Source organism: Chenopodium quinoa, unplaced genomic scaffold (genome assembly GCF_001683475.1).
Source record: "Chenopodium quinoa cultivar QQ74 unplaced genomic scaffold, ASM168347v1, whole genome shotgun sequence".
NCBI classification, from domain to species: Eukaryota; Viridiplantae; Streptophyta; class Magnoliopsida; order Caryophyllales; family Amaranthaceae; genus Chenopodium; species Chenopodium quinoa.
The window spans coordinates 3066497-3093467 of NW_018743946.1; the positions used below are offsets into that span (position 1 = coordinate 3066497).

The following is a 26971-nucleotide window of genomic DNA, read 5'->3' on the forward strand; positions in this document are numbered from 1 at the left end:
TTCGAGGCAACGGTTGTCCGTCTGGTGTTCCCAGACGGTAGGTACCGTCCCTGACCTCTTCACAGATTCGGTAGGGTCCTTCCCTGTTGGGAGTTAGTTTGCCAGACTCATTAGCCCTACCAACTGCTTCCATTTTTCTAAGTACAAAGTCCCCCACTTTGAGTGGACGCCTGTGTACTTTTTTGTTGTATGATCTAGTCATTGTCAGGCGGTAAATTTCATGGCGCAAGACAGCATTGCCCCTCCTTTCAGGAAGTGAGTCTAATGCCAGGCGCATGGCTTCCCAGTTTGCCTCTTCGTCATATAACATTACTCGAAGAGTCGGCTCGTAGTGTTCTATTGGAAGAACAGCTTCCGCACCATAAGTTAGGAGGAATGGAGTTTCTCCAGTCGCCCCTTTTTCAGTCGTCCTAATGGCCCAGAGAACATGTGGTAATTCATCCGCCCATAGGCCGCCTGCTCGTTCAATCTTTTTCTTGAGACCGTCTGAGATGATTTTATTAAAGGCTTCTACCTGGCCGTTTGCTTGTGGACGGCCGACAGATGCAAAGTAGTGTGCAATTCCTTGGTCACCCAACCAGCTTTTGAGAACAGGCGTCTCAAATTGGGGACCATTATCAAAAACCATAGACATGGGAACCCCGAACCGAGTGATGACATTTTTCCAAATGAATGAAATTACATCCTTCGTCTTAATTCCCTTTACAGCCTCCGCCTCTACCCATTTAGTGAAGTAGTCGACGGCAACAAGTATGTACCTCCTTCCGCCTGTAGCAGGCGTATATGGACCCAGAATATCCATGCCCCACTTAGCAAACGGTAGTGGGCTATGGATTGTAGTGAGGTCAGTAGCCGGACGGTGAATTAGTTTGCCAAACCTTTGGCACTTGTCACATTTTTTCACCATCACCATCGCATCTGCTTCTAAAGTAGGCCAAAAGTAGCCCTGCCGCCTTGCCCGTTGAGCAAGCGTCCTACCGCCTATATGGGAAGCACAGTAACCAGAGTGAAGATCGTCTAGAATCTCTCGTCCCTTTTCTGGAGTAACACACTTTAAGAAGGGTTGAAGGTACCCCCTTTTGTGAAGTTCTCCCTTTATTATTTCAAAACTGGTTGCTCGTTTTTTCAGTGCTGCCGCCTGTTGATGATCATCCGGCAGGGTACCGTTTGTCAGATATGCCCTGATTGGATCCATCCAGGTTGAGCTTTGGTCTAAGATTCCAATAGGTTCTTCCTCAATGCTTCTCCTCTCCATTACTTCCCAAAAAACAGTTCGAGGAGTATCACAGGAGGCGGATGATGCTAATTTTGAAAGTGCATCCGCCTGGTTGTTTTCTGATCTCGGCACTTGGATCAGATGGAAATCCTCAAGGGAGCCGACTGCTTGTCGGACCGCCTGTAAATACTTGATCATGGCCGGATGGGTTGCTTCGTATTCGCCATTGTACTGACTCACTATCAATTGTGAATCGGAACAGGCGTCTATTTTTCTTGCTCCTGCCGCCTTGCACATGCGGATTCCGGCTAGTAAAGCTTCATATTCTGCCTCATTGTTTGAGGCCTGAAAACTGAAGCGTAGAGCATACTCGTACATGTCGCCCTCTGGCGACTGACATATGACGCCTGCTCCACAACCATTTGAAGTAGAACTTCCGTCCACATATACCTTCCAGACTTGGTCTGTAACTTGAGAGTCAGGAGGACGAGTCATCTCAACAATAAAGTCAACAAAGGCTTGCCCCTTCACTGCTTTTCTAGGCTCGAAAGTAACTTCGAGGCTCTGTATTTCTATGGCCCATTTGATCATTCGTCCTGACGACTCCATGATGGTTAGTGGCCGCTTGATAGGTTGGTCTGTATACACGACGACTGCATGTGCCAAAAAGTAGGGCTTCAATTTTTTAACAGCCATGAAGAGTGCAAGACCAAATTTCTCCACTAAGGGATACCTCAACTTGGCATTTTTCAGTACATGACTGACAAAGTAGACCGGGAGCTGACAGCCGTCTCTTTCAGCAAGGAGAACAGCGCTTAACGCATGATCAGAGACGGCTAGGTACATGTAGAGTACTTCTTTGGGCAAAGGGCTGACCAGCCTCGGCAAGGAATGCAAGTGAACTTTCAATTTCTGGAAGGCCGCCTCAGCATCCGGCCCCCATTCAAACCTTGCCTTTTTCTTAATTGCCTGGAAAAAGTATAGGCATTTGTCGCCTAATCGGCTTAGAAATCTTCCCAAGGCCGCCAGACAACCTGTTAACTTCTTAACCTCTCGGATGGTACGAGGCGACTGCATGTCAATGACCGCCTGCACCTTCTCAGGGTTCGCCTCTATTCCTCTCTGATTGATAAGGAATCCGAGAAATTTCCCAGACTCAACTCCAAAGACACATTTATTGGGATTGAGCATGACATGATGCCGCCTGAGTGTGGCGAAAGTTTCTCGGAGGTCCGACAGATGATCTTTCTGAAGTTTAGACTTGACAATCATATCATCAATATATGCCTCGACATTTCTCCCAATTTGATCAAAGAACATAGTGTTTATCATTCGCTGGAAAGTGGCCGGGGCATTCTTAAGACCAAACGGCATGACCGTGTAACAGTATAACCCCTGATCAGTGACGAAGGCTCTTCTCCTGATCTTTCTTCCATAAAGGAATTTGATGGAAACCAGAGTAGGCGTCTATAAAGCTCATCAAAGCATGGTCGGCTGTTGAGTCGACCAGGTTATCAATTTTAGGCAGAGGGTAACTGTCTTTGGGGCACGCCTTGTTTAAGTCTGTGTAGTCTACACACATTCGCCAGGTGCCATTCGGCTTTTTAACAAGCACCACATTTGCAACCCAGTCTGGGAAGTAACATTGCCGAATGAACCCTGCATCAAGTAATTTTTTAACTTCGGCGGCTGCCGCCTGACTTCTTTCTTCGCCATGGTTCCTCTTTTTCTGCCTTACCGGCTTCTTTTTCGGATCCACAGCCAGTTTATGTACCGCCAGGTCAGGACTAATGCCTGGCATTTCGTGGACTTCGAATGCAAAGATGTCCTTGTATTCTTTCAATAGTTTGTAAAAGTCGTCACCCAGGACTCTCAGAGCAGTCGTCCCAACTTTGACTGTTCGGTCAGGACGCGAGTCGTCTAAGATCAGGTCCGTATGCTCACCAGCCGGCTGAGGGCGGAATTCATCCGACCGCTCCTCTGCCAATGATTGCTATTTTCTGTCTTTTCTTGCGGCCCCTGTCTGGGATGCCTTTCTCTTCTTGCCGCCTGCTTCTTGAACAGGCGCACTCTCCTTGACATTGTCAAGGTCTGTTTTTCCACCACCTGACCCAGTGGCCAAAACAGTGGGCTTGACATCCGAGAGATAGCACTCTCGGGCCATCTTCTGATCTCCCCTTAGGGACCCGACTGTTCCATTATCCCTCTCAAACTTGAGCAACATAAGAGATGGGATTATAACAGCCTTGGAATTATTTAGGGTTGGTCGTCCCAGAATCATGTTGTAGGCCGAGAGTTCTTCTACTACCAGGAACCGGACTACCATGTGTCGTCCTTCCCCTTTTTCGCCCAGGCGGATGGGTAAATCCACTCGTCCCACTGGGTGGACGACTCCTCCTCCAAACCCTACTAAAGGGTGGGATGCCAGATGTATGCAATCAGTCTGATATTTTAGTTTCGACAGACATTTGCTACTGATGAGATCTGAGGAGATTCCGGTATCTATGAGGATTCGGCCAACTCTCTGGTTGGCCACTTTACATTCAATAACGATAGGGTCGTCATGCGGCCCTCTTACCCCTCCTAGATCTTCTTCAGTGATGACAATCTCAGGAAATGAATATTTGGAGGGCCGTTCTTGGTGAACGGAATTTACATCTAACCGTCTGATATTGTCTTTGTTGCCCCTAATAGTGGGGCCGCCTCCTGAGAAGCCGCCTGCAATGGTGTAGACGACTGCATCATCTGTATCGGAGCTGTCGGCCTGTTGATTCTTTTTGGTCAACTGCTTTTTTGAGGAAGTGTTCCCCGTAGATTTCTTGACATAAGTGTCAAGATCACCTTGCTCAGCCAGGCGGTCCAGATACCGCATGAGACTGATGCAGTCATTGGTGTGATGACCAACATCTTCATGATAATCACATAATTTTTCTTGGTTCCGATTGTTTGCAGAACCCTTCATGGGGACCGGCTTCTCAATTGAGATCCGTCCCTTGATTTCCTTTAGGATAAATTGGCTATCCTTGTTAAACACATACTTTGGGGAGTATGGTTTGAATTCTTTTTTCTTTTTCTGGGCCGGCTGTTAAGAGGAATCAGCCGCCCAGACCTCTTTTCTCTTCTCGTCTTTGTTTGACGATTGTTTCTGTCGTCCTTCTCTTTTGTCGGACCTTCTCCCGTCTGACTGTTTTACCGTACTACAAAGATCAGTCGCCTGTATATAGGCTTCCGCTTCAATCAAGGCCTCTTGAAGAGTCGCCACCCTCTTTCGGACCAAATCAAATTTGAAGGTCGACCCGTCTTTGAGACCTCTGAAAAAGTCAGTATAGGCTACTTCATCCGGTAACCCTTGAATCTGTATTCTCATCAGGTTAAACCGCCTGATGTAAGAACGAAGCCCCTCCTTCTCGCCCTGCTGAATTGTTCCTAAATCAAGGGTCGTCTTCTTCGCAGGGATGTTCATGGCGAAGTTGGAGGTGAATAAGTAAGCAAGCGTCTTGAAGCTATTTACACAACCAGTCGGCAGGTTGCCGAACCATTGTTGTGCGATTCCTTTGAGAGTCGCTGGGAAACACTTGCACCAAGTGGGATCATCCAACCCTTGAAGGTACATTAGGTTGGTGAATGCCATCAGATGGTCTTCTGGGTTAGTAGTGCCGTCATAGGCGCCTACTAATACATTTTTCACTTTGGCCGGCTGAGCGACTTCAGTAATTTCCTTGGAGAAGGCCGACGGCTGTTCACCAAGTCTAAGCAACCGTAGCTGCCAGTCCATAGGTTGGACATTTTTTGCTGCATGTCCACCAAACGGAGGTGGCTGAAAAAAATACTGTTGTTACGGTACAAACGGTAAGTTTGGTACCGCCTGGTCGCTATGAAAGCCGGACTGACGGGAGGTGCCGCCTGACTGACTCTCATGATACGACTGAGTATGCCTCATCGAGGTATTTCGCAGACTGTCTTGGAGGTTTGAAGTAGAGGCCGACTCTGACAATCGGTCACTCTTCTTCTGCTCTAGCAGTAGCCGAGCGTCTGTGTATGTTTTCCTCGACCCGTCCGCCTGAATATGACGAACATGTTTCCTATTTCCTGGAGTAGGAAAACGGTATTTTGTGAAATCAAGGGCAGGTGGCTCCCGCTTCCTAGATTTAGGATGAGGAGTCGCCTCTCGCCCTTGAACTGGCTTCCTCTTCTGTGAAGTGGAGGGTTTCTTAGCCGACTGCTCCTTGTCCAGAGCAGGCGGCTTCTTGTTGATCAACTCTTGAATTTCTCCCTTGAAGTCCCTCATGAAGGTCATGAGTTCACTCCTTGTGATGGGAGCAGACCCATCAGTCGGCTGTTGCCGAACAGGCGGTGCGCCTGCTGGCTCGCTTCCAGTTTGAAGATGATCCCGTTCCCTCCTTTCGGTATGACGGGTACGTCGGGCCCTTAGGGTCCCGTCTGAAGCTGTGTGAGCTTCAACTTCAAATTCATTCTCAGTATCGTGGTCCGACTGAACTAGAGGGTCGTCCAGGGGACGTCTCTCTTCAGGAGCCGGTACAAACGTGGATGCCATCTCCCCACAGACGGCGCCAAGATGTTTCGGGGTTTTCTGATGTCCTGCGGGAGAGTTACAATTCCGAGACTGGAACCGGACGCCTGTACCTGCAAAACAAACGGATGCTCCGGATGATTGGAGATCCGCCTCCGACGGTCAAGTTAGTACTTGATTAAGGAGTAATTAATGCGGAAATTAAAGTGATTGGGTCTCTCTAGGTGAGAGTGTTTAATGTGTGTAATCTGCGTTTTTAGCGTGTTTTTTCCCTTAATGAGGATTAAGGGAGGTATTTATAACCTCGGGAAACGTGCCAATCTAGGTTTAAGTTAACCTTGGGCTGATTGGGCTTCCCTCGGAAGTTGGGCCTAGGTGACCGGTTATCCCAGGTGTCATGGGAAGGACACGTGTCGTGTCGTAATTGGTCCATAGTGGACGGATCATTGCTTGACACGTGGCAGACTCCTATTGGCCCATGTGACGGACACATGGCGGAACCTGATTGGTCCACTTGCCAGATGGTGATTGGTGGGGAAAAATCCCCTAATCAAGGCCAATCATTAAAAAATCATTAAACATATGACATAAGAAAAAAAAATATATGTACTTAAATTTGGGACAAATTAAAGAATATTAGTAGAAGAATTTGATGTTCTTCATAAATATGATATTGTTGATAGAGAGCTTCGATGTCTTGATGAACTTTTTTTATCATCCACTGGCATAAGAACAGGTATTTGGCCATGATCAACTAAGTCAATCTTGTTTAATCGTAAACAACAAAGCATTTGCTCTGGTAGCTCCTCTGGTTTTTGTGCCTGGTCAAAAGATATATTTGTTAATCAAAATTTGTTATAGATGTAAATTAGCAATTGCATATCTTTAACACAAATTCTTATATGTGGTCATTCATTATAGGGGTTACTTCGTTAGCGTAATAAGGGCTATTTCGTCATTGTTATAGGGGTTACTCGGTAAGTGTTATAGGAGTAGTCAGTTTTATAGGAGTTATTTAATCAATTTGATAGAAGTTACTTTGTTCTTTTTTAAGTGGCCACACACAAGATGGGCTGTATTTTTAATTCTTGTTATATTTTTTTAAACTAAGCTACTTGAAGAATGACTCGGCTAAGAGGTTAAGTTTTTTTTTTTTTTTTTTTTCCGCAAATATGATATGATAAGATTAAATAAAAGGTATAAGCATTATATGAAAGTACCTGAATGGTCAAACCAAGATCAATTATGCCATTTTTCAATCTATCTCGAAAAGCTTCAAGCCCTTTCCTTGATATGTAACTGAAGCGATGAACATCCAAGTCTATCTCAAAGTAATTCTTACCCTGAAAGACAATGGATCAATACTCAATAGAACTGTTATTTTACGATGGTCTACAATCATTAAAAACTTTTATTCACTTTATTTATATGAACTCTTCTTTTAACTTTCGAACTTTTAGCATGATTTTGTCATATGTTTTGACATGCGTATATTAAAAATGCGGAGATACAAATTTTGGCAAATGTTGAACATAAAAATAGAATATTTTTTCACTTTTTTTTATATGTTTGTTTGTGGAAGAGTAACATGATTTATTTTAAAATCTCATAAATAATAATAATAAAAAAATTGTAGCTAGGTTGAGACTTATCCTAATTTAAATCCGTCTTAGAAGATATTTCCTTCATCCCTTAATATAAAGCCTCTTTCGAGTATTTATTACTCATATAATAAAGAGATAGAGATTTATGTAGGGACGAAAGAAGTAATAATTTTACATACCTTGTAAAAATTATGTTGGGGGCGTGAAAGAACAGGCTTTTCATTGTAAGATTGTACAAGCTTCTTTTCAGTAGAGCTCAAATTGAGATCTTCAGGATTAACCAAGCCTGCTATGATTTTGAGCCTTTCTCTATAAGGAAGTAAAGTTTCTTTAGAAAACCCTTTTACTTTCTCCATTTCATCATCAACCATTCTCTGTCAGAAAACAAGTTTAGATATATATATTCAATTACTCACACAACATGTAGTGTTAAGTTTTCATTTCATAGTTTCGTATATAAATTGATCCAATCCATGTATATATATATATATATATATATATATATATATATATATATATATATATATGTATATATATATATATATATATGTATATATATATATATATATATATATATATATATATATATATATTTATATATAGTAGAAAGGAAAGCAATATGTATAACTTATTAAACCTACTAAACCTATCTATGCAATTACTTTTATTCCCCCTAATTTCTATTTGTGTTCATAAATTACAATTACCATTCATCAAAAATGATAATGGACAATAATGATAACAAGTGCAAAAAATTGTTCAACCGGGATGAGCTAGCACTAACTTGGGAGAGGACATTGTTTTTTATTTTTTTTATAAGTAGATTAATAAATTTTAGATGAACTATTTAAAAAAGAAATGGCCGTGAACAATCACTTGTGTAATTAATTAATTATGAGAAATTAATAGTTTTGTGAATCTAAATTTATTTGTTGGTTTATCATTATAAATGGTTTTTCTCTTTAAAGGTAAAAGTAATAAAAATATTATTTGTACCTTGACACAATCTTGGAAGTGAGGGGAGACATTCTTCTCAAAGCTTTCAGATAGTTTGAAATACAAAACAAGGCTCATTCCTTCCCCATCACTATCACCGCCAAACATGGTTGTTGGATAAGTTGGGACCTATTACAAGAAAACACAAGTGCATAAAATTTTTTGCATGAGTATTAAGAATTAGCTATATAAAACTTCCAAATCATATAACTAATATATAATGCTAAACTTTTAGCCAGGCGACGAGACAGCAACACTTGGCGTTTCAACTTTTCGCCAAGTGTGACGCCACGTAGGATAGAGTTATATAAAATTTAATTTGTAGGATAAAAAAATTAGTTTATAATTCTATTTTCAATCAAATTTCGATAGAATTTTAGGATAAAATTGTTAATTTAGAGTTTTATTTTCGATAAAGTACCAATATTTCATATGTACAAATTGAATTATTATTTTATTCAAAAAGTAATTAGATTATAACTCTCATAAATTATCATATAAATTTATTTTTTGTATCATAATATTTTTTTAGAGAGAAGGAATTAGTTCAAAATGCACCGCATCAATTATTTATAATATATTCTAATCAATTTAAATAATATATACTTCATAATTTAATATAATTTTATATTTCAGGTTACGGGTCAAGAAATATTTTTCACCAATATTATTATTATTATTAATCATTACATGTCTACTACATAGTTTAAATTGTCACAAAAACACATCAATTTCTAACTAATTTTGTATCAACGATATATTTTAAAATTTGACATATAGATTAAAAATTTATCTTAAAATTCAATAAACAACCGGGGTATCGCACGGACACAAAACTAGTATATTCTTTAACGAAATTTAAAGTTATATCAAATGGAAACAAGCTAGGCATATGCATACCCTATTAAAATCACTTACCTTCATTTCAAGATGTTAATAGATTTTGAAATGTGTGGATTTTCATAAACTACACTTAGGGCCTATTCTTATACGATTATTTTTAGTTCAGTTCACTTCAGCTCTAATAAGTTCAGTTCAGTTCAACTCCTAATTTCCTTCTCTTATAAAATATTCATTTCAGTTCAGTTCGGTTTAGTTCAGTTCGGTTCAGTTCAATTCAATTCAGTTCCAATAAGTCCAGTCCAGTTCAGTTCAGCTCATTTCAGAACAGTCAATGAGAACATACCCTTAAACCATGCTTTGTGATTTATATGTAAGAGAAAATGTATGCAGTTTTATGTGGGGTATTAGTAGATTTAGTTTATTTCTCTCGATAGGTATTTATATATTGACAACAATTTATAGTTTTTATTTTTAGAGACATTAATGCTTACAGTTCTACATTCTATAGACAAATATTTGGTAAAGCGTTATTATTTTATTTTTTTGATGAGATGGCAAAGCATTATCGAAATGTGAAACAGAGGTAGTAAAATTACCTGAATATTTACAATGAGAATTGGAGGAACCTTCTCATCCATCCCGGTACAGGGAAGTTCAAGGTGTTGAGCAATGTGATTAACCTTTCTTTGACAAATAAACAAATCTACACCAAATGGCTCATAAGGGCAAATATCTGGCGCAGGATACTTCTTCTTGTCTCTACATAATAATAGGAATAAAATTATTAACTTGTAACATTAATTAGCATTGTAATTTTTGATCGACTATCTTTAATTTGCATATTATGTTTGACATGCTTTGACTTACATGTTCAAATAAGTTAAGGTTTTTTTTTGACAAGAAAATAAGTTAAGTTATGATAATATGAGTTTACATTTCGTTCCGTCAAAAAAAAAAAAAAATTTACATTTCGTCAAAAAAAAAAAAAAAAAAAAAGAAAAAAAAGTTTACATAAATTATGATGTAACATACTTATAAGATAGGGAATCTTTAACTATAAGTTCCACCAGAATAAGTTTTCAAAAAATAAACACACATTTAAGATAATTTTAGATTGATTGTGTCATTGTAATACCCTACTTGTTGAAAACATGAATGTATTAAACAATCATGAGATCAGATTGGTTTTTAAAATATGTAAGTGTTTAAAAAAAATAATTTGTAATAAATGAAAATCCATCCGTCGAAAAGTAGATATTTTCCGACGGATTTATATTTTGACGGAAATTCCGTCAAAAATATCCGACAGAATTAAAATCCGTTGAAAATTTCAATTTGATTCTGATTCTAGTAGTGGAAGTAACTAATATGGGATAGAAAGATTACATACTTAAAGAATGTCTTGCCACGCAAATTGAATTTCGAAGGTGAAACTTCCTGCCAACGTCCTGATATTGATTTTTGTCTATCTAAAAATGGAATTAAACGCCCTGCTCTTGGACGATATAAATAGTGCTTCAATCCACCTATATATAAATTTCAAATAGGTGATTAATACTAATAATGAACTGATTATACACGTTGATGCTATATATAAATTTCAGATCGATAGATATATGTTTATGTTTCACTATATATATTAAGAATGAGAATAGTTGTCCTTCCATTAAAAATTTAAGTTATGGATCCATTGAACCTAGGCATAATAAATCAATATAAACACTCAATTTGAATTACAAGGTTTATATATTGCAACATGCATGATTACATGATAATAATCTAGTTAGATATAGGATGCACTAAAGTTGACACAACTCTAACTCAATGTGTTATTATATAAGACGAGTTGGTCGAATATGCCTCAAGATGACTCAATAAGCTATATCAAGTTTAGACTTTGAGTAAAGATATAAAATTTAAAACTTGACACATAATAAAACCGAATTTGAGTTAAATAAAAAAAATATAAAAAAAAAATGCAATTGAAGGTAGCAAGACTTAACTCATGACGGACTCACTATATATATATATATATATATATAGGGGAGGGATCCGGTGAGAATAGGTCCATATGTGAGAATTCATACTTATATGAGAACTGATTTAAAATTTAGAACATGTGAGTAAAAATTTAGAACATGTGAATTAAAATTTAGAACATGCGAGTTAAAATTTAGAACATGTGACTCAAATTAAAATTTTGAACATATGAGTAATAATTTAGAACATTTGTGTGAGTAATATGTTTAGAACATCTGATTTAAGAATTAGAACAAGTGATTAAAAATTTATAAAATTTGCTTTATGAAATTTTAAACATATGAGTAAAATTTAGACATATGATTTAAGATTATGAACATGTGAATAAAAATTTAGAACAAACTGATATAGAATATAGAAAGTGTGAGTAAATAATTTAGAACATACGAGTAAAAAAATAGAACATACAATTTAAAATCTGGAACATATAATTAAAAATCTTAAAACACACGTTTTAAAATTTAGAACATACAAGTTCAAATTTTGGAACAAGTTATTTAAAATTTATGACATCGAACTTAACTAATTTATGGTTTAGAACATGTGAGTACTAAATTAGAACATTTGATTTAATTTAGAATACCTAAGGAAAAGTTTAGAACATCGGATTTAAAATTTAGAAACATGCGAGTAAAAATTTAGAACATAAAGAGTGTTCTCACATAAGAAAAATTCTCACATAACAAAATTTCTCATGAGAGCCTTCCCCTATACATAATATATATATATATATATATATATATATATATATATATATATATATATATATATATATATATATATATATATATATATATATATATATATATAAGTAAAATTAAGCATGTAACAATACTTAAAGATGCATGCATGGATATGAAATTAAAATACTTACTACTCTCTATATTTTCAGAAGATTTTCGTCTGAAGGAAATGCTAAATATTGACGATTTTTTCTGGTGAGACGGACGTCCGGAATTTTGTATGTAGCTCATGTCATTGAAGCTTAATGAAGCAAGCAATTGTGGTAGACCAGCCTTCAATATTGCCCATTTGTCTGGAGTAGTCTTCTCTAAAGAGTCACACTTCTCCTTTATATAAGTGAAATTTTCATTAGATTGATCTAATAGCTTCTTCTTAGTAGCACTAATAAATTGATCAGCTTTTCCTGAACACAAAAAAGTACATAAATTATTATATGTTTTCTCTACTTGTGCATTAGATGTATGTATGTGTAATATTTTATCAGTAACTATAACTACTACCTCTGTTTTATGTTATTTGTAACGATTTGATATAAAGTAGAGAGGAAAAATGTCTAATGGTTACAAATAATATGAAACGGAAGTAGTGTATTAAAAGTTTAAAACCACTTAGGGCCTGTTCCGATTGACTGAACTCATCTGAACTGAACTGAACTAAACTGAACTGAACTGAGCTGAACTGAACTGAACTTATTAATTAGTGATTTCTAACTACGGATTAGTGATCTTTGATTATTTATTACTATACATATGTGTATATACAAATGTACATATTATTATTATTATTATTATTATTATTATTATTATTATTATTAATTTTGATTATTATTATTATTATTATTTATTGATTATTATTATTAATATTATAGTTATTATTATTATTATTATTATTATTTATTGATGATTATTATTATTATTTATTGATTATTATTGTTAGTATTACTATTTCAATTATTATTGTTATTATTATTATTATTATTATTATTTATTGATGATGATTATTATTATTATTTATTACTTATTGATTATTATTATTATTGTTAATATTATTATTATTATTATTGTTGTTGTTGTTGTTGTTGTTGTTGTTGTTGTTGTTGTTGTTGTTGTCGTTGTCGTTGTAATAAGAGCTTAAAAGAATGAAATTTAGATTTATATCATTAGCAATATCATCAGACGTAAATTAAGAGCTGAACTGAACTGAGCTGAACTGAACTGAACTGAACTGAATTTCAACGGAAGAGAACATGCCCTTAATTACAACATCTCCACGTGTTAATTCTTTAAAATAAAAAAATTATGAGTGTTAACTATCTAAGAGCAAATAATTAATTAATGATTTTTCTTTCCTCCTAGACTATGTAAATTGGAGGAATTCCCAATTTATATGTGATAAACAAAAAACGTTTATCTAGTAAAATTTTTGTAAATAAATAAACATAAAATCTCATTTAGCATGATATTTCCGTAAATAAATCAGCTGTAGTGGACCCCACATTTTAAAAAAAAGTTGTTGATTATTTAAAAAAATGCCACTAGATAAAAGTTATTTTCATTTTTGTTTATCATGAAAATAAACTTGTATTTTCTCATGTAAGTTGTACAATTTGTTGTAATATTAGTTAGATAATATAATATGATAGAGAATATCCATATAATATTCTCATCCTAGGTTTAGGTAATAGAGAATATTCTCATCCTAGGTTTAGGATATATTTTGTACTCTATCATAATATTTATTGAAAAATTTTGATATTTTTTTAAATTCTAAATCATATATATTGCATAGGTACTTGATTAAAAAAAAATAGACTTGTTTTGGGTGTTTTTGTCCCTCGGGAGAGTTACAACACGAAGACTGATCCGGCGTGAGCTGTACCTGCAAAACAAACGGAGACACCGGTTGGGAGGTGCTCCGCCTCCGACGCACAAGTTAGTAACTTGTAGGGAGAGAAAAAGATGCGAAAATCTAGGTGGGTATCTGCTCGGATTCCAAGCTCACATGTCTCTGTCATAGGGACTGTTTGTAATAAATGGTAAAAATGTGCCCTCAAAAAGAGGGAAATCTCCCTATTTTTAGGGTCCTTGGGATTTGTGTCCCTGATTAGGTCACTGAACCCTAATCATTGGTGGGCTGCGCCGCTTTGCGGCTTTCTCGGGATTTGGGCCTGAAGGCCACCTTTTTTCCCCCTAATTTTTGGAGTGACACGTGTCAGGCAGGGATTGGTCCACTTTGGGCCAACCTGAGGCTAACATGTGTCATCCTCTGATTGGACCACGTAGCGGGGTAAAATTACCCTAAACATTTGCCCCTCACAGATGTGACGTGGCACGCCACGTGGCATCTGTGACACGTGTCACGCTCCGATTGGTGGTAATTTTACCATCAAGGAGTAACCGTTCGCCTTCCGAGTAAATTACGGGAATGCCCCTGTATTTACCCTCTATATATAGCCGTTCACCCTCGTCATTTTGTACGTTTACAAAAAATTTCAAGAGAGTCAACTTTGAGAGAGCAGAAGTCATTCGTTTGAGTCAGGCGCAAGCAAGAAAGCTCGTTCTTCATCAACCCAGCCGGACCCGTCTATCTTCAGATATCACATCTAAAGGTACCGTCTTTGCCTCTCTCAGCTCTTTTTCTTGTTTCACCGCTTGTACATTTTTCTTGCAATAAATGGATGCATCACCAACACACACGGCACAACCTAGGTTAGAGTCCAGGCGGTCACCAGGGACGGTTGAGTCTAGGACTGGGAGTGCCATCTCGGGGTGTTGGGACCACCCTTTGCCTTGGATTCCGACCATTTATGTGTCTGTGCAGGACACAATGGCTCGGACTATGCAGACGACCACAGATCCAAACTACAGAAGCGAGGGCTCGGGCGGCCAAACGCCTGAGGAAGAAACGTCTGGTCAGAGAAACCAGACGGCTCTGGAGAGATCCCCTCCGCGTGCCCCATCAACTCCCGCAGATTCCTTTTTGGAAGAGTGCGACCAAGGCGGCGATGAGGCCGCCTCAGCTCCTTTGACCCAAAATGAGGAGGAGACGGAGAGCGACAGCTCCGCCTCCACCTCTGAGACAGCGACGACCTGCCCCCGCTTAAGGATAGCGAGGAGGAAGAGAGAAAGAAATGGAGGGAAAAGGACGATCCCTTCAAAATTCACGTCTCCTCCAAGGACAAGATTCAAATGGAGGAGAACCTGAAGAACTTTACACAAATGCACCCATTAGGAGACGGGTACAGAATCAGAGTGTCGCCTGAGGACGGCACCATCGCCTGGGAAGACGATCAACAGAACGCCAACAACTACCTTGGCTGTTATGAGGCGGCGTTCAAGGCCGGTCTTCGCTTTCCCCTTCACTAGGCGGTGAAGGCAATCTTGAGAGGCTAAGGCCTCGGAGTCTGGAAACTTACCCCCAACTCTTGGGCAAACATTTTGGGGTATGTTGCCGCCTGCGAGTTCCAGGGGATTCAACCCGGCTGGGAAGCTTTTGCTAGGATGCATTATCTTAGCCGAAGCCCAGGCGGTTGGAGGGCGTGGTACACTCTAACCACACATCCCCAATACATGATGACCTTGGACAAGGTCTCAAAATTCGACGGAACAGGTTCTACTTGATGTCAGCCCCCAGCAAGCGGGAAAACTATGAAGTCCGCCAGTACAATAAGAAGCCCGACCTGATGGGCATGAAATGCGCTCTTCCTCGGATCCCGGATGAGGATTTTGACAAAATCATAGAGGCAGACTTTTTCGGCCTCACAGGCGCGACCTTGTCAACCGGGGAAACAATAAAAGTTCCCAAGAACTGGATCCCCAAGAGCGCCTGGTTCAGGGACGAGTGCTTCTTAGCCGCCTGCGGGCTAGGACACATGTTTACCAAACGTATGCGCCTGAGTTTACATCCGCCTGTAGTGCTTTTGTGTCAGAATTGATTTATGATATTGACTAATCTCTTTCTTTTTTTACAGAAGAAGCTTTAAACATGTTGCAGACAGAGAAGACTCCCAAGCGGTCCTCTGCAGTCATCCGCAAGGAGCTTGCAGAAAAAGCTGCGGCCGCAGTCAAGGCCAAGGTAAAAAACGCCTGACCCCTTCTTAGATTGGTCTCAAAGGTTATTTTCTCCTGATGCTAACTTTACCTTGGTTATTTTCGCAGGGGGGAGAGGTTGGAAAGACGTTTGAGAAAAATCTCAAACGGGCTAGGGAGGAAACCCCCTCCGTTCTCAATAAAACCAAAAAATCCACCTTCGCCTCAACTCCTGGCGCCTCAGCCGGGAACCAACAGATGCGGATAGGGGGGCGAAACGAGAGGATAGGTGGCAGTCTGTGCCTCGACCTCGTCAACCCCTTATCAGCAGTCGGGGGGTTCACCACGCCTGCAAGCGGCTCCCGCTTGGCCGGCTCTGAAGGTAAGAACCCTTTTGAATCCCCGCCTAAGCTGGGGTGGCCTTTGCGAGTGAAATCCCACTCCCAGCAGACGTCATCCTCAAACGGTCGGCAACAGATTGGTGCTGCCTTAATTTTGCTCTCATCACCTATTAATTATGGTGCAGATCAATCTTCCCGTTGGCCAGACGTCCAGAAGCACGCCAAGGCCATGCTTGACGCCGTCCGGAAGAGGGATAAAGACAACATCCCTAGGATAGAGACGTTCAATATGGAACGCATTCTATCCCTTATGGCTGAGGTAAGAGGCTTGTCAATTTTATTTTTTCAAGTGCTTTACCCCGCCTACAATACTAATACCACTTGCTTTTTTGCAAGCTATGCTGCGAGTAGTCGGGCTCAAACGTCCTTATTCCCGCAAACGGGAAGAGGTAAAAAGGGCCAAGAAGTCCGCCATAGACGCTGATAATGTTGCTTTATACTCAACTATTGTAAATGATCTTGAAACTAAAGCAATCATAATGACACAGGCGTCAAAAATCCAGCAGCTGGAGGCGGATCTGAAAACGGCCAACCAGAAGGTGAGCGACGCTGAGACGACCCAGAAGAAGGCGGAGGAGGCCCAGAAAAAGGCGGATGAGAGCGCTAAGAAGGCTGACGAGGCGCTCAAGAAAGCCCAGGCGGACCTTGGCACACTTCAGGGTGTTTCTTAAGAGAACACCAACCTGAAGACCAAGGTTGAGAGGTTGAAGAAGGAGGCTGCTCAGGCTCAGACAAACTTTGCAGCAACTCTGGAGGCGGAGCAAAACCGCCTGGTTGCTGAAAGTGATGCTGATAATGACGCCCGCATGAAGATCGCCTGGGCCGCCTTGTACTCGGACGCGGATTATAGCGTCTGGGCACTGGCTCACAGTTACGCCGAGTATGTGGTGTACTTGAGAGATAGAGGTGAGCTAGAGCCTGAGTCCTTTGACGCCTGGGTCAACTCCAACAATGAGCCCCTCGCGCCTGAGCTACTTGGTCCGGGTGTAGTAGAAGAGATTCCCTCAGATGATGAGGAAGAGGACCAGGAGGCACCGTCTGCAAGCCAGAAGTGATTTTTCAGCGGCAGTATGCCAATAGCTGTTTTTATTTTTTCTTTATTTTTGCGGCAGTATGCCAAAACTTACTTTTCCGGCCTGCGTACCGAGTATCTTTGTATTTACCGGCTGTGGAGCCGGGTTAATTAACAATTTCTCTTTTCTCCCGGACGGGGTCCGGTTAACATTTGATCCACTACAACCGTTTGGTTGGGTGGACTTTTATGGAATGCACCGACTGAGTCGGTTTTGATCATTCTGCGTTTGCGTTTGAATTTCAATTTTTGCAAATTTCAATATTTGCATTTTTTGCCTAACTTATCAAAAGTGTGCGGCGATTCTTTGCCGAACTTATCAAAATCTTGGCTGTCCTTGCCCCTGGACGGCTGTGTGGTTGGTTACAAAAGGAGTTGGTTAATTGACTTAGGAACGTCTGATGCTGCAAAGAGCATGATACGTTCGTAAGTCAATCAATCACAGTAGTGATTGCCCCAAACCAAGTGCACAGCCGTACACCAACAGGCGTTCCAGTCACTATCCAGATGGAATTTGTCCGTCTTGGTAGAGATTGCATAACCATTGCACAATTCTTTCGCCTAATTGGGATAGAAAGTGCAACTTTGGAATAAATAACCTAAGTGAGAACTTCAGCCGGTGACCGACAAATGCCCCAGGGCAAAAGGTATTCGGTAACTTGATCGTTCTTCACAGATCATTCTGGTCAACGGCTATGAGACCAATTCGGTCATGCAATTTTTGTCGTCTGCATAGATACGTAGAACCGACAAATAGCCTGCTCTCTGAGACGATTGCACCCGGAGAGGTGTCGCCGGACGCTTTTGTCCATGTTGGGACAGGCGATTTTATAAAATGAGCAACCATCCGGCCATTTTAGCCTTTGGTCTTGTTTGAGACCGGTTGTATAGCCACTAAGCGTTTTTGTGCTTAATTTTTAATCGGAGCATTGGCGGAATGTTATTGAATTACGCTAAGTGTCAAACTTAGTTAGTTAAACAGTAAGTCCTTCTGGATCATTACCCAGGCGAACAGGCAATTATTAAGTCAAGACTTAGTAAAATAAATAAAGAATACATCTGAGTACTACCCAGACGGTTAAGCAGCTATAACCCTTACTAAGTGTCAAACTTAGTTAGTTATATAAGAATCCGTCTGGATATTACCCATGAGGAAAAAAGAAAACAATTTTGCAAACAAAGTCTGAATTCTCATTAATTGACTCACTGTTTACAAAAAACTGACATTCTCAGAAGTATTATTTTTTCAAATTGTCTACATTCCAAGTTCTAGGCAGGCGTCTGCCGTCTGGAGTTTCTAGGCGATAGGTGCCGTCCCTTACTTCTTCATAGATCCGGTAGGGGCCTTCCCAATTTGGAGTTAGCTTTCCCAGCTCATTGGCCCTACCGGTTGCCTCTATTTTTCGTAACACTAAGTCTTCGACTTTCAAGGGATGCTTGTGTACTTTCTTGTTGTAGGCTCTGGTCATTCCCAGACGGTAAATCTCATGACGCAAGGCGGCATTGCCCCTGCGTTCTGGGAGTGAATCAAATGCCAGGCGCATTGCTTCCCAGTTTTCCTCTTCATCATATAGCATGACTCTGAGAGTCGGCTCGTAATGTTCGATTGGCAAGACGGCTTCAGCACCGTAAACCATGAGAAATGGGGTTTCACCGGTTGCCCCCTTTGCTGTTTTCCGGATGGCCCATAGGACATGGATTAACTCTTCTGCCCACAAGCCACCGGCTCTTTCTATTTTCTTCTTAATGCCGTCTGAGATGAGTTTGTTGAAGGCTTCAACTTGGCCGTTTGCTTAGCGCCGGCCGAATGATGTAAAATAGCTTGAGATCCCTTGATCTCCCCACCAAGTTTTTAGCTGAGGCGTCTCAAATTGAGGGCCGTTATCAAACACCATAGACATAGGTACCCCATACCGAGTGATAATGTTCTTCCAGATGAAGGAAATTACGTCTGAGGTCTTGATGTTCTTTACCGCCTCAGCCTCCACCCACTTGGTGAAATAATCCACAGCCACCAAGATGTAGCGCTTTCCGCCTGGAGCAGGCGTGTAAGGACCTAGGATGTCCAAGCCCCATTTTGCAAACAGGATTGGGCTGTGGATGGCCGTCTGATCAGTAGCCGGACGGTGAATAAGTTTGCCAAATTTTTGGCACTTGTCACATTTCTTCACCAAATCCTTGGCGTCTGCCTCAAGAGTAGGCCAAAAATAATGTCGTCTGGCTCAGACGGCTAGGGACCTGCCGCCTATGTGGGAGGCGCAGAATCCCGAGTGCAAGTCTTCGAGAACTTCTTTCCCCTTTTCTGGGGTGACACACTTCAACAGGGGCTTAAGAAACCCCGCCTTGAAGAGTTCTCCGTTTCTCAACTCGAAGCTTGCAGCTCGCTTCTTCAGGACGGCTGCCTTCTGTGGCGAATCAGGAAGTGTACCGTCTGATAGATAGGCCCGGATGCCATCCATCCAGGTAGAGCTTCGGTCTAGAATTCCAATGGGATCTTCATAGATGCTTCTCTTTTCAAGAACTTCCCAAAAGACTAACCGAGGCGTATCATGGCAAGCGGAAGATGCCAGTTTTGACAATGCATCCGCCTGGTTATTTGCCGACCTAGGCACTTGATTCAGCCGGAATTCCTCAAGTGCCCCGACCTCTTCTTTGACTGCCTGAAGATATTTGATCATAGCCGGATGAGTTGCCTCATAGCTTCCTTCATACTGGCTAACGACCAATTGGGAATCAGAGTAGGCGTCAATTTTCATGGCCCCTGCCGCCTTACACATACGGATGTCAGCTAACAGGGCTTCATATTCCGCCTCATTATTAGAGGCCTGAAACTTGAAGCGTAGTGCATATTCAAATCTGTCCCCTTCAGGAGACTCGTAGATTACGCCTGCACCACAGCCGTTCTTTGTAGAGCTCCCGTCTACATACACTTTCCAAACCTGATCAAGATTATCCGGAGCCACCGGACAGGTCATTTCAACAATGAAGTCGGCAAACGCCTGACCTTTCACTGCCTTTCTTGGTTCGTAAGTGATTTCAAGGCTTTGCATTTCAATAGCCCATTTCAACATTCTCCCGGATGACTCCAAGATAGACATTGGCCGCTTGAGTGGCTGGTCGGTGTAAATCACCACCGGATGTGCCAAAAAGTAAGGCTTTAGTTTTTTGAATGCCATATACAAAGCAAGGCTAAATTTTTCAACCATGGGGTACCGAAGTTCATCATTTTTGAGAACATGGCTAATGAAGTAAACCGGGAGCTGCACGCCGTCTCGCTTAGCAAGGAGAACGACACTGAGAGCATGACCTGAGATGACTAAATACATGTACAACGTCTCCCTAGGCAAAGGACTGACCAACCTAGGTAGAGAATGCAAATGTTCTTTCAACTTCTGGAATGCCGCCTCAGCATCATCCCCCCATTCAAACCTGGTCTTCTTCCTGATTGCTTGGAAGAAATAAAGGCATTTGTCTCCTGACCGGCTGAGGAACCTCCCCAAGGCGGCCAGGCAACCGGTGAGTCTCTGAAATTCCTTGACAGAACGGGGGGACTTCATGTCAATCACCGCCTGTATCTTTTCGGGGTTAGCCTCTATCCTCCTTTGATCAATCAGGAATCCAAGAAACTTCCCAGACTCAACACCAAAGACGCATTTCTTTGGATTCAACATGACCTTATGCCGCCTGAGGGTGGTGAATGTTTCTCGGAGATCAGCAAGGTGATCCGTCTGTAGCTTGGATTTGACTATCATGTCATCAATGTACGCCTCCACATTCCTCCCAATTTGATTAATGAAGGTCGTATTAATCATCCGTTGGAAAGTGGCAGTCGCGTTTTTCAAGCCAAACAGCATCACAGTATAACAGAACAACCCCTGATCAGTGACGAAGGCCGTCTTCTCTTGATCCTTTTTCCACAGGGGTATCTGATGGAAGCCGGAGTAGGCATCCATAAAGCTCATCAAGGCGTGGCCGGCTGTAGAGTCGACCAGACTGTCGATCTTTGGAAGCGGGTAACTGTCCTTTGGACACGCCTTGTTGAGGTTTGTGTAATCAACACACATGCGCCAGGTCCCATTCGGTTTCTTAACAAGGACCACATTGGCCACCCAGTCGGGAAAATTACAAGGCCGAATGAACCTGGCGTCTAGCAGCTTTTTGATTTTGGCAGCTGCCGCCTGACTTCTTTCCTCGCCATGGTTTCTTTTCTTTTGCCGGATGGGCTTCTTTTTGGGGTCCATGACGAGTTTTTGGACAGCGAGATCCGGGCTGACGCTTGGCATCTCTTCCACTTTCAAAGGCAAAAATGTCTTTGAATTCTTTCAGCAGGAGGTGCAAGCTTGCACCCAAGGTAGCATGAGCAACCGTCCCAACCTTTACAGTATGCTCTGGACGGCTGTCATCCAGAACGAGATCAATGTTTTCACCAGCCGGTTGGGGACGGAGCTCATCTAACCGTTTACCGGTCAGTGATTGCTATTTTTTCTCTTTCTTCACCTCCACCAGCAGAGGTGCCTTTCTTTTCTTCCCGGCTGCTAGTTGGGCAGGTGCTGGGTCGGCATCCTTGACATTGTCAAGGTCTATTGGTTCCTGGCCACGTGGGGCCACAGTATCTTTGACGGCTAAAAGATAGCACTCCCGGGCCGTCTTCTAATCCCCATTCAAAGAACCAACAGAGCCATCATCCCTCTCATACTTGATGAGCATGAGAGACGGGATGATTACCGCCTTGGCTTCGTTGAGAGTTGGCCGACCAAGGATAATGTTGTAGGCAGTCAACTCCTCAACGACCAAGAATCTGACGACAATATGTCGTCCCTGGCCTTTCTCTCCCAGCCAGATGGGTAAGTTAATTCTCCCGGCTGGGTAGACCATCCCGCCCCCAAAACCAACCAGGGGGTGGGTGACCGGATGCATGCTGCTGACATTGTATTTCAGCTTTTGCAGGCACCGGAGGCTGATGATGTCTGATGAGCTGCCGGTGTCAATAAGGATTCTTCCAACCAGCTGGTTGGCAACCTTACATTCAATGACAATCGGGTCATCATGCGAACGGCGGACGCTGCCCCTGTCCTTCTCATTGATCAAGACGTCTGGGAAGGAGGTTCTTGCAGACGCGTGCTCATCATCATCCTTGTCCATCTTTTGAAGATGGCTCTTGGTGCCCCGGATGATAGGGCCACCACAGGAGAACCCGCCTGCTATTATGTAGACCGGCTCCTTGTCGGTATCCGAGCTACTAGCAGGCTGGGGGGTAGTCTTGGATGACTGACCCTTGTTCTTCTTCTTTGCCCCGGCTGGGGACTCAGAAATGTAGGAATTCAACATCCCCTTGTTAGCCAGACAGTCCAACGCCCGTTGTAGGCTGAAGCAGTCGTTGGTGTCATGGCCAACCTCCTCATGGTATTGGCAGAATTTGCTCTTGTTCCTTGATTGATTGGAACTTTTCATTGGATTCGGCTTCTCTAGGGACAGCCGTTCCTTGATTTCCATGAGGATGGAGTTGCAGTCCTTGTTAAACTCGTACTTAGGAACGTACATTTTAAACTCTTTCTTTTTCTTCTAGGACGGCTAATCAGAGTCATTAACCGCCCATATTTCTTTTCTTTTCTTGCTCTCTTCTTTATTTTTGGCCGGCTGAGCAGGCCGGCTGTCTTTTTGCTTGTCGGACTTTTTGGAGTCCGACTGGTTACCAGGCGAGCAGATGTCGGTAGCTTGAATGTAGCTTTCCGCCTCCCTCAAGGCCGCCTGTAAGGTGAAAGCCTCTTTTCTGACTAGGTTGAACTTAAAGGTCGACCCGTCTCTCAGACCCTTGAAGAAGTCTGTAAAAGCTACCTCATTAGACAATCCTTGAATATGAATTCTGATCAGCTTGAACCGCCTGACATATGAGCGCAGCCCTTCTCTCTCTCCCTGCTTAACAGTGCTCAAGTCAAGGCTTGTTTTCTTAGCAGGGATGTTCATTGAGAAGTTGGAAGCAAACAGGAAGGCGAGCTTCCTGAAATTGTCAATGGACCCGGCTGGCAATTTTCCAAACCATTGTTGGGCAATGCCCTTCAATGTAGCCGGGAAGCACCAACACCAGGTGGCATCATCCAACCCCTGTAGGTACATGAGGTCGGTGTATGCCATAAGGTGATCTTCCGGGTTGGTGGTACCATCATAGGTACCCACCAATACATTCTTAACCTTGGCCGGCTGTGCCGCCTCGGTTATCTCCCGGGTGAACGCAAAAGGTTGTTCACCCAGGCGTAGCGGACGGAGCTGCCAGTCTAGAGGCTGGACATTTTGATATGCCGCCTGACCTCCGAAGAGGGCCTGCTGCATGAAGTGAGGGGGATACTGACCGTAAACCTGAGTAGGTACATACAGCACAATTCCAATCATCTGAGGGCCAGAATGGATGGTATTACCACCCGTCTGGCTCTCATGCAGGGAGAGAGCATTCCCTGCAGAAGTATTGTTGAAGCCGTCAGGAAAGTTCGACATTGAAGCCGACTCAGACAGTTGTTGATTTCTCTTCCGGTTGATTATTTCTCGGGCATCAAGAGATGACTTTTTACTTCCCACCGTTGTTGAGTCCGGCGGGTATTATTGTTATTCCTCCTAGGAAGAAGAATCTTGGACCAATCAATGGTCCCGGCTGCCTTCTCCTTTGGATGGGGAGTTGGCTGCCGATCTTTGATTGACTTCCCCTTTTCTAGAGGAGCCTTCTTGGCCGACTGACCTCTTCTTGGGCCAGCCCGGCTCTGGGTGATCAGCTCTTTAATCTCACCCTTGAAACTTGTCATGAACCTCATGAGTTCGTCTCGGGTGACTGGTGCTGATCCTGCGGCCGTATGGGTTTCCCTTTCCGGCTGCCCAGGGGGTCGACTTGTACCCGCCTGGGTGGCACCCCACTCTAGAGTATCTCTGGGCCGGATGCGCTTGATTCTGAGAGAGCCATCATCGGCTGTAAAGGTTTCGACCTGAGGATCTTCATCCTCATGGTTTATAAAGACTTCTGGGTCATCGCCCAGACGGTTAGGGGGTACAGACTCTTGAACCATCTTCGAGGTACTCTCCCCACAGACAGCGCCAAATGTTTTGGGTGTTTTTGTCCCTCGGGAGAGTTACAACACGAAGACTGATCCGGCGTGAGCTGTACCTGCAAAACAAACAGAGACACCGGTTGGGAGGTGCTCCGCCTCCGACGCACAAGTTAGTAACTTGTAGGGAGAAAAAAAGATGCGAAAATCTAGGTGGGTACCTGCTCGGATTCCAAGCTCAGATGTCTCTATCACAGGAACTGTTTGTAATAAATGGTAAAAACGTGCCCTCAAAAAGAGGGAAATCTCCCTATTTATAAGGTCCTTGGGATTTGTGTCCCTGATTAGGTCACTGAACCCTAATCATTGGTGGGCTGCGCCGCTTTGTGGCTTTCTCGGGATTTGGGCCTGAAGGCCGCCTCTTTCCCCCCCTAATTTCTGGAGTGACACGTGTCAGGCAGGGATTGGTCCACTTTGGGCCAACCTGAGGCTGACACGTGTCATCCTCTGATTGGACCACGTGGCGGGGTAAAATTACCCTAAACAAGACTTGATGTGCATTTTGTATGATTTACCTTCATTATCCATCTTGAAAAAACTTCCACAATAATCTTCAAGCATATTTTCATAGTCTACGGAGTATGATGTGGAATGAGAAATTTGGCCTCCATTTGCATTATTATTACCTACAACTGCAGAATTATCTGGAAAAAAAAATCGGATCGATCTGAATTCAATAAGATAACATTAGAAATTTGTTATACTTTTAATTAAGCTATAACAATAAAATTTAGGAGATGTAATTACCTCCATGAACACTAGTAAATTCATCTTCCGAGTCCGAGTCCGAGTCTGACTCCACTACACTAACTGGATCAAACCATGCTTCCTCCTTAGAGCTACCTACACATAGTTTATTATAAACTAATAATGAATATCTATCTAATATGTTTGTAAAGTTGTGCATAGGAAGAACAAGTCGTGCTAGAGACAAGATACAAGGAACTCAAGCAATTCAATGACAAAGCATATATTATAAGGAACATGAGCAATATATGATAAGAAATATATGACAAAAAAATAAGGATGAGATATGATTGGTAAGCTTGATGAGGCTAATTTAAGGAACACATGAAGATAATTGTGTAAATAGATGTTTATCTAAGCTATCTTCATGAATTGAAGTAAGTATCCTAGCTATGCATACATGACTTGTGTATGTTTGGGAAACTTAATGTATATATGCTTAGGAGTCTTTTAGTCTAGGCTTTTTAGGAGTTTCTATCTTGTAATGTTAAGTGTTGCAATGTTAAGGAACTTTAAGCTCTTTGTTGTAAAGCTCTACTTTAATTTAGCTTAATTAGTTTTAGTTTCACTTTCTTGTTTTAAAGTTCCAATTCCAGCTAGTTTCAGACAGCTCTCGAATGTCCAACATATTGGTTATAGCTCTTTATTCATGTATATGTATTGAGAGTTATTCATTAAGATCTTGCAATTAAAAAAGGTCAAGGTGTTAGTGTATTCTTGTATATTAGGGTGTGAGAGTTTGTGAGGATTATCTTTATTGTAATTGATATATTGCAAAGTGTAGCCTTCTAGAATGAGGCCGAGTGAGTAGTGCTACAGGAGTACCATTGGGAATACATTGAGGAACAATTAGGTTACCATTGAGTTCCAGGTAGGAACTGGGTTCATAGCAAGTTCGATGTAGGAACTTGTGTGAAAAATCTGGTTATAATAGATAGGTCTACTTCTAGAGCAAGCAAGTGATCTCAATTAAGTAGGATTTTTTTTTCTCATCATTATTTATTGCCAACTAATGGTAAAGTTGGGAATTCCACCAACTAATGTCTATAAGTAATGATCTTCAATTTATACAAAAATTTGTACATATATAAGATATTAAGAGGAAGGAGTTCATGTTACCATTAGGGTTATTTTGATTACGATGCAACTGCATTTGCTTGAGAAGGAATGATGAATTCAATACCTCCGATCTTCGAAAATCACTTGTTTCACCCTCCCCAACATTCGTATGAAGAAATTGGCTAACAGTTATGAAGCTTGCCCCATCACCTAATGGCTTATTTTTATCTTCACCAACAAAATTTGAAATTCTTCGACGATGTTTGGTGGAATGATAACGGAATTTTCTTCGCGTCCTAACGGGTTTTGTGTGTTTTGAGTAACAGCCACCCATTATGATCACTTATTCACTTATATCATCAAAGAGTACAAATTATATCTCAAACACACTTCACCAAAATTATTTGTACATGCACTAGGATTTATATCTGAAAATAAAAGCAATTAACAAAATTAGCTTAACTTAGATTTCTATTCCTTTTCAAACCAATTTAATGACTAAAAAAATAAGAAAATGTGCATGTATAATGAAGAAGAAGAGCAATCAAAAGGATTCATATCAAAATGATTTTATCTCTAAATTTACAAAGCAATCAAAACAA

At 41.4% G+C, this 26971-nt stretch overlaps 1 protein-coding gene across 1 annotated transcript; it reads right to left on the reverse strand.

Annotated features, from left to right (window-relative positions):
* Window positions 1–6406: 6406 nt before the first annotated feature.
* On the reverse strand, window positions 6407–26703 carry LOC110689056. The gene is made up of 11 exons (XM_021865802.1): window positions 26430–26703; window positions 25311–25406; window positions 25079–25207; window positions 23823–23924; window positions 12105–12377; window positions 10581–10716; window positions 9787–9949; window positions 8348–8476; window positions 7531–7725; window positions 6968–7090; window positions 6407–6568 (listed from the first exon to the last, which is right to left on the reverse strand). The coding sequence occupies exons 1-11, from the start codon at window positions 26701–26703 to the stop codon at window positions 6407–6409; spliced, it is 1782 nt and encodes a 593-aa protein (XP_021721494.1).
* Between the last annotated feature and the right edge of the window lie 268 nt (window positions 26704–26971).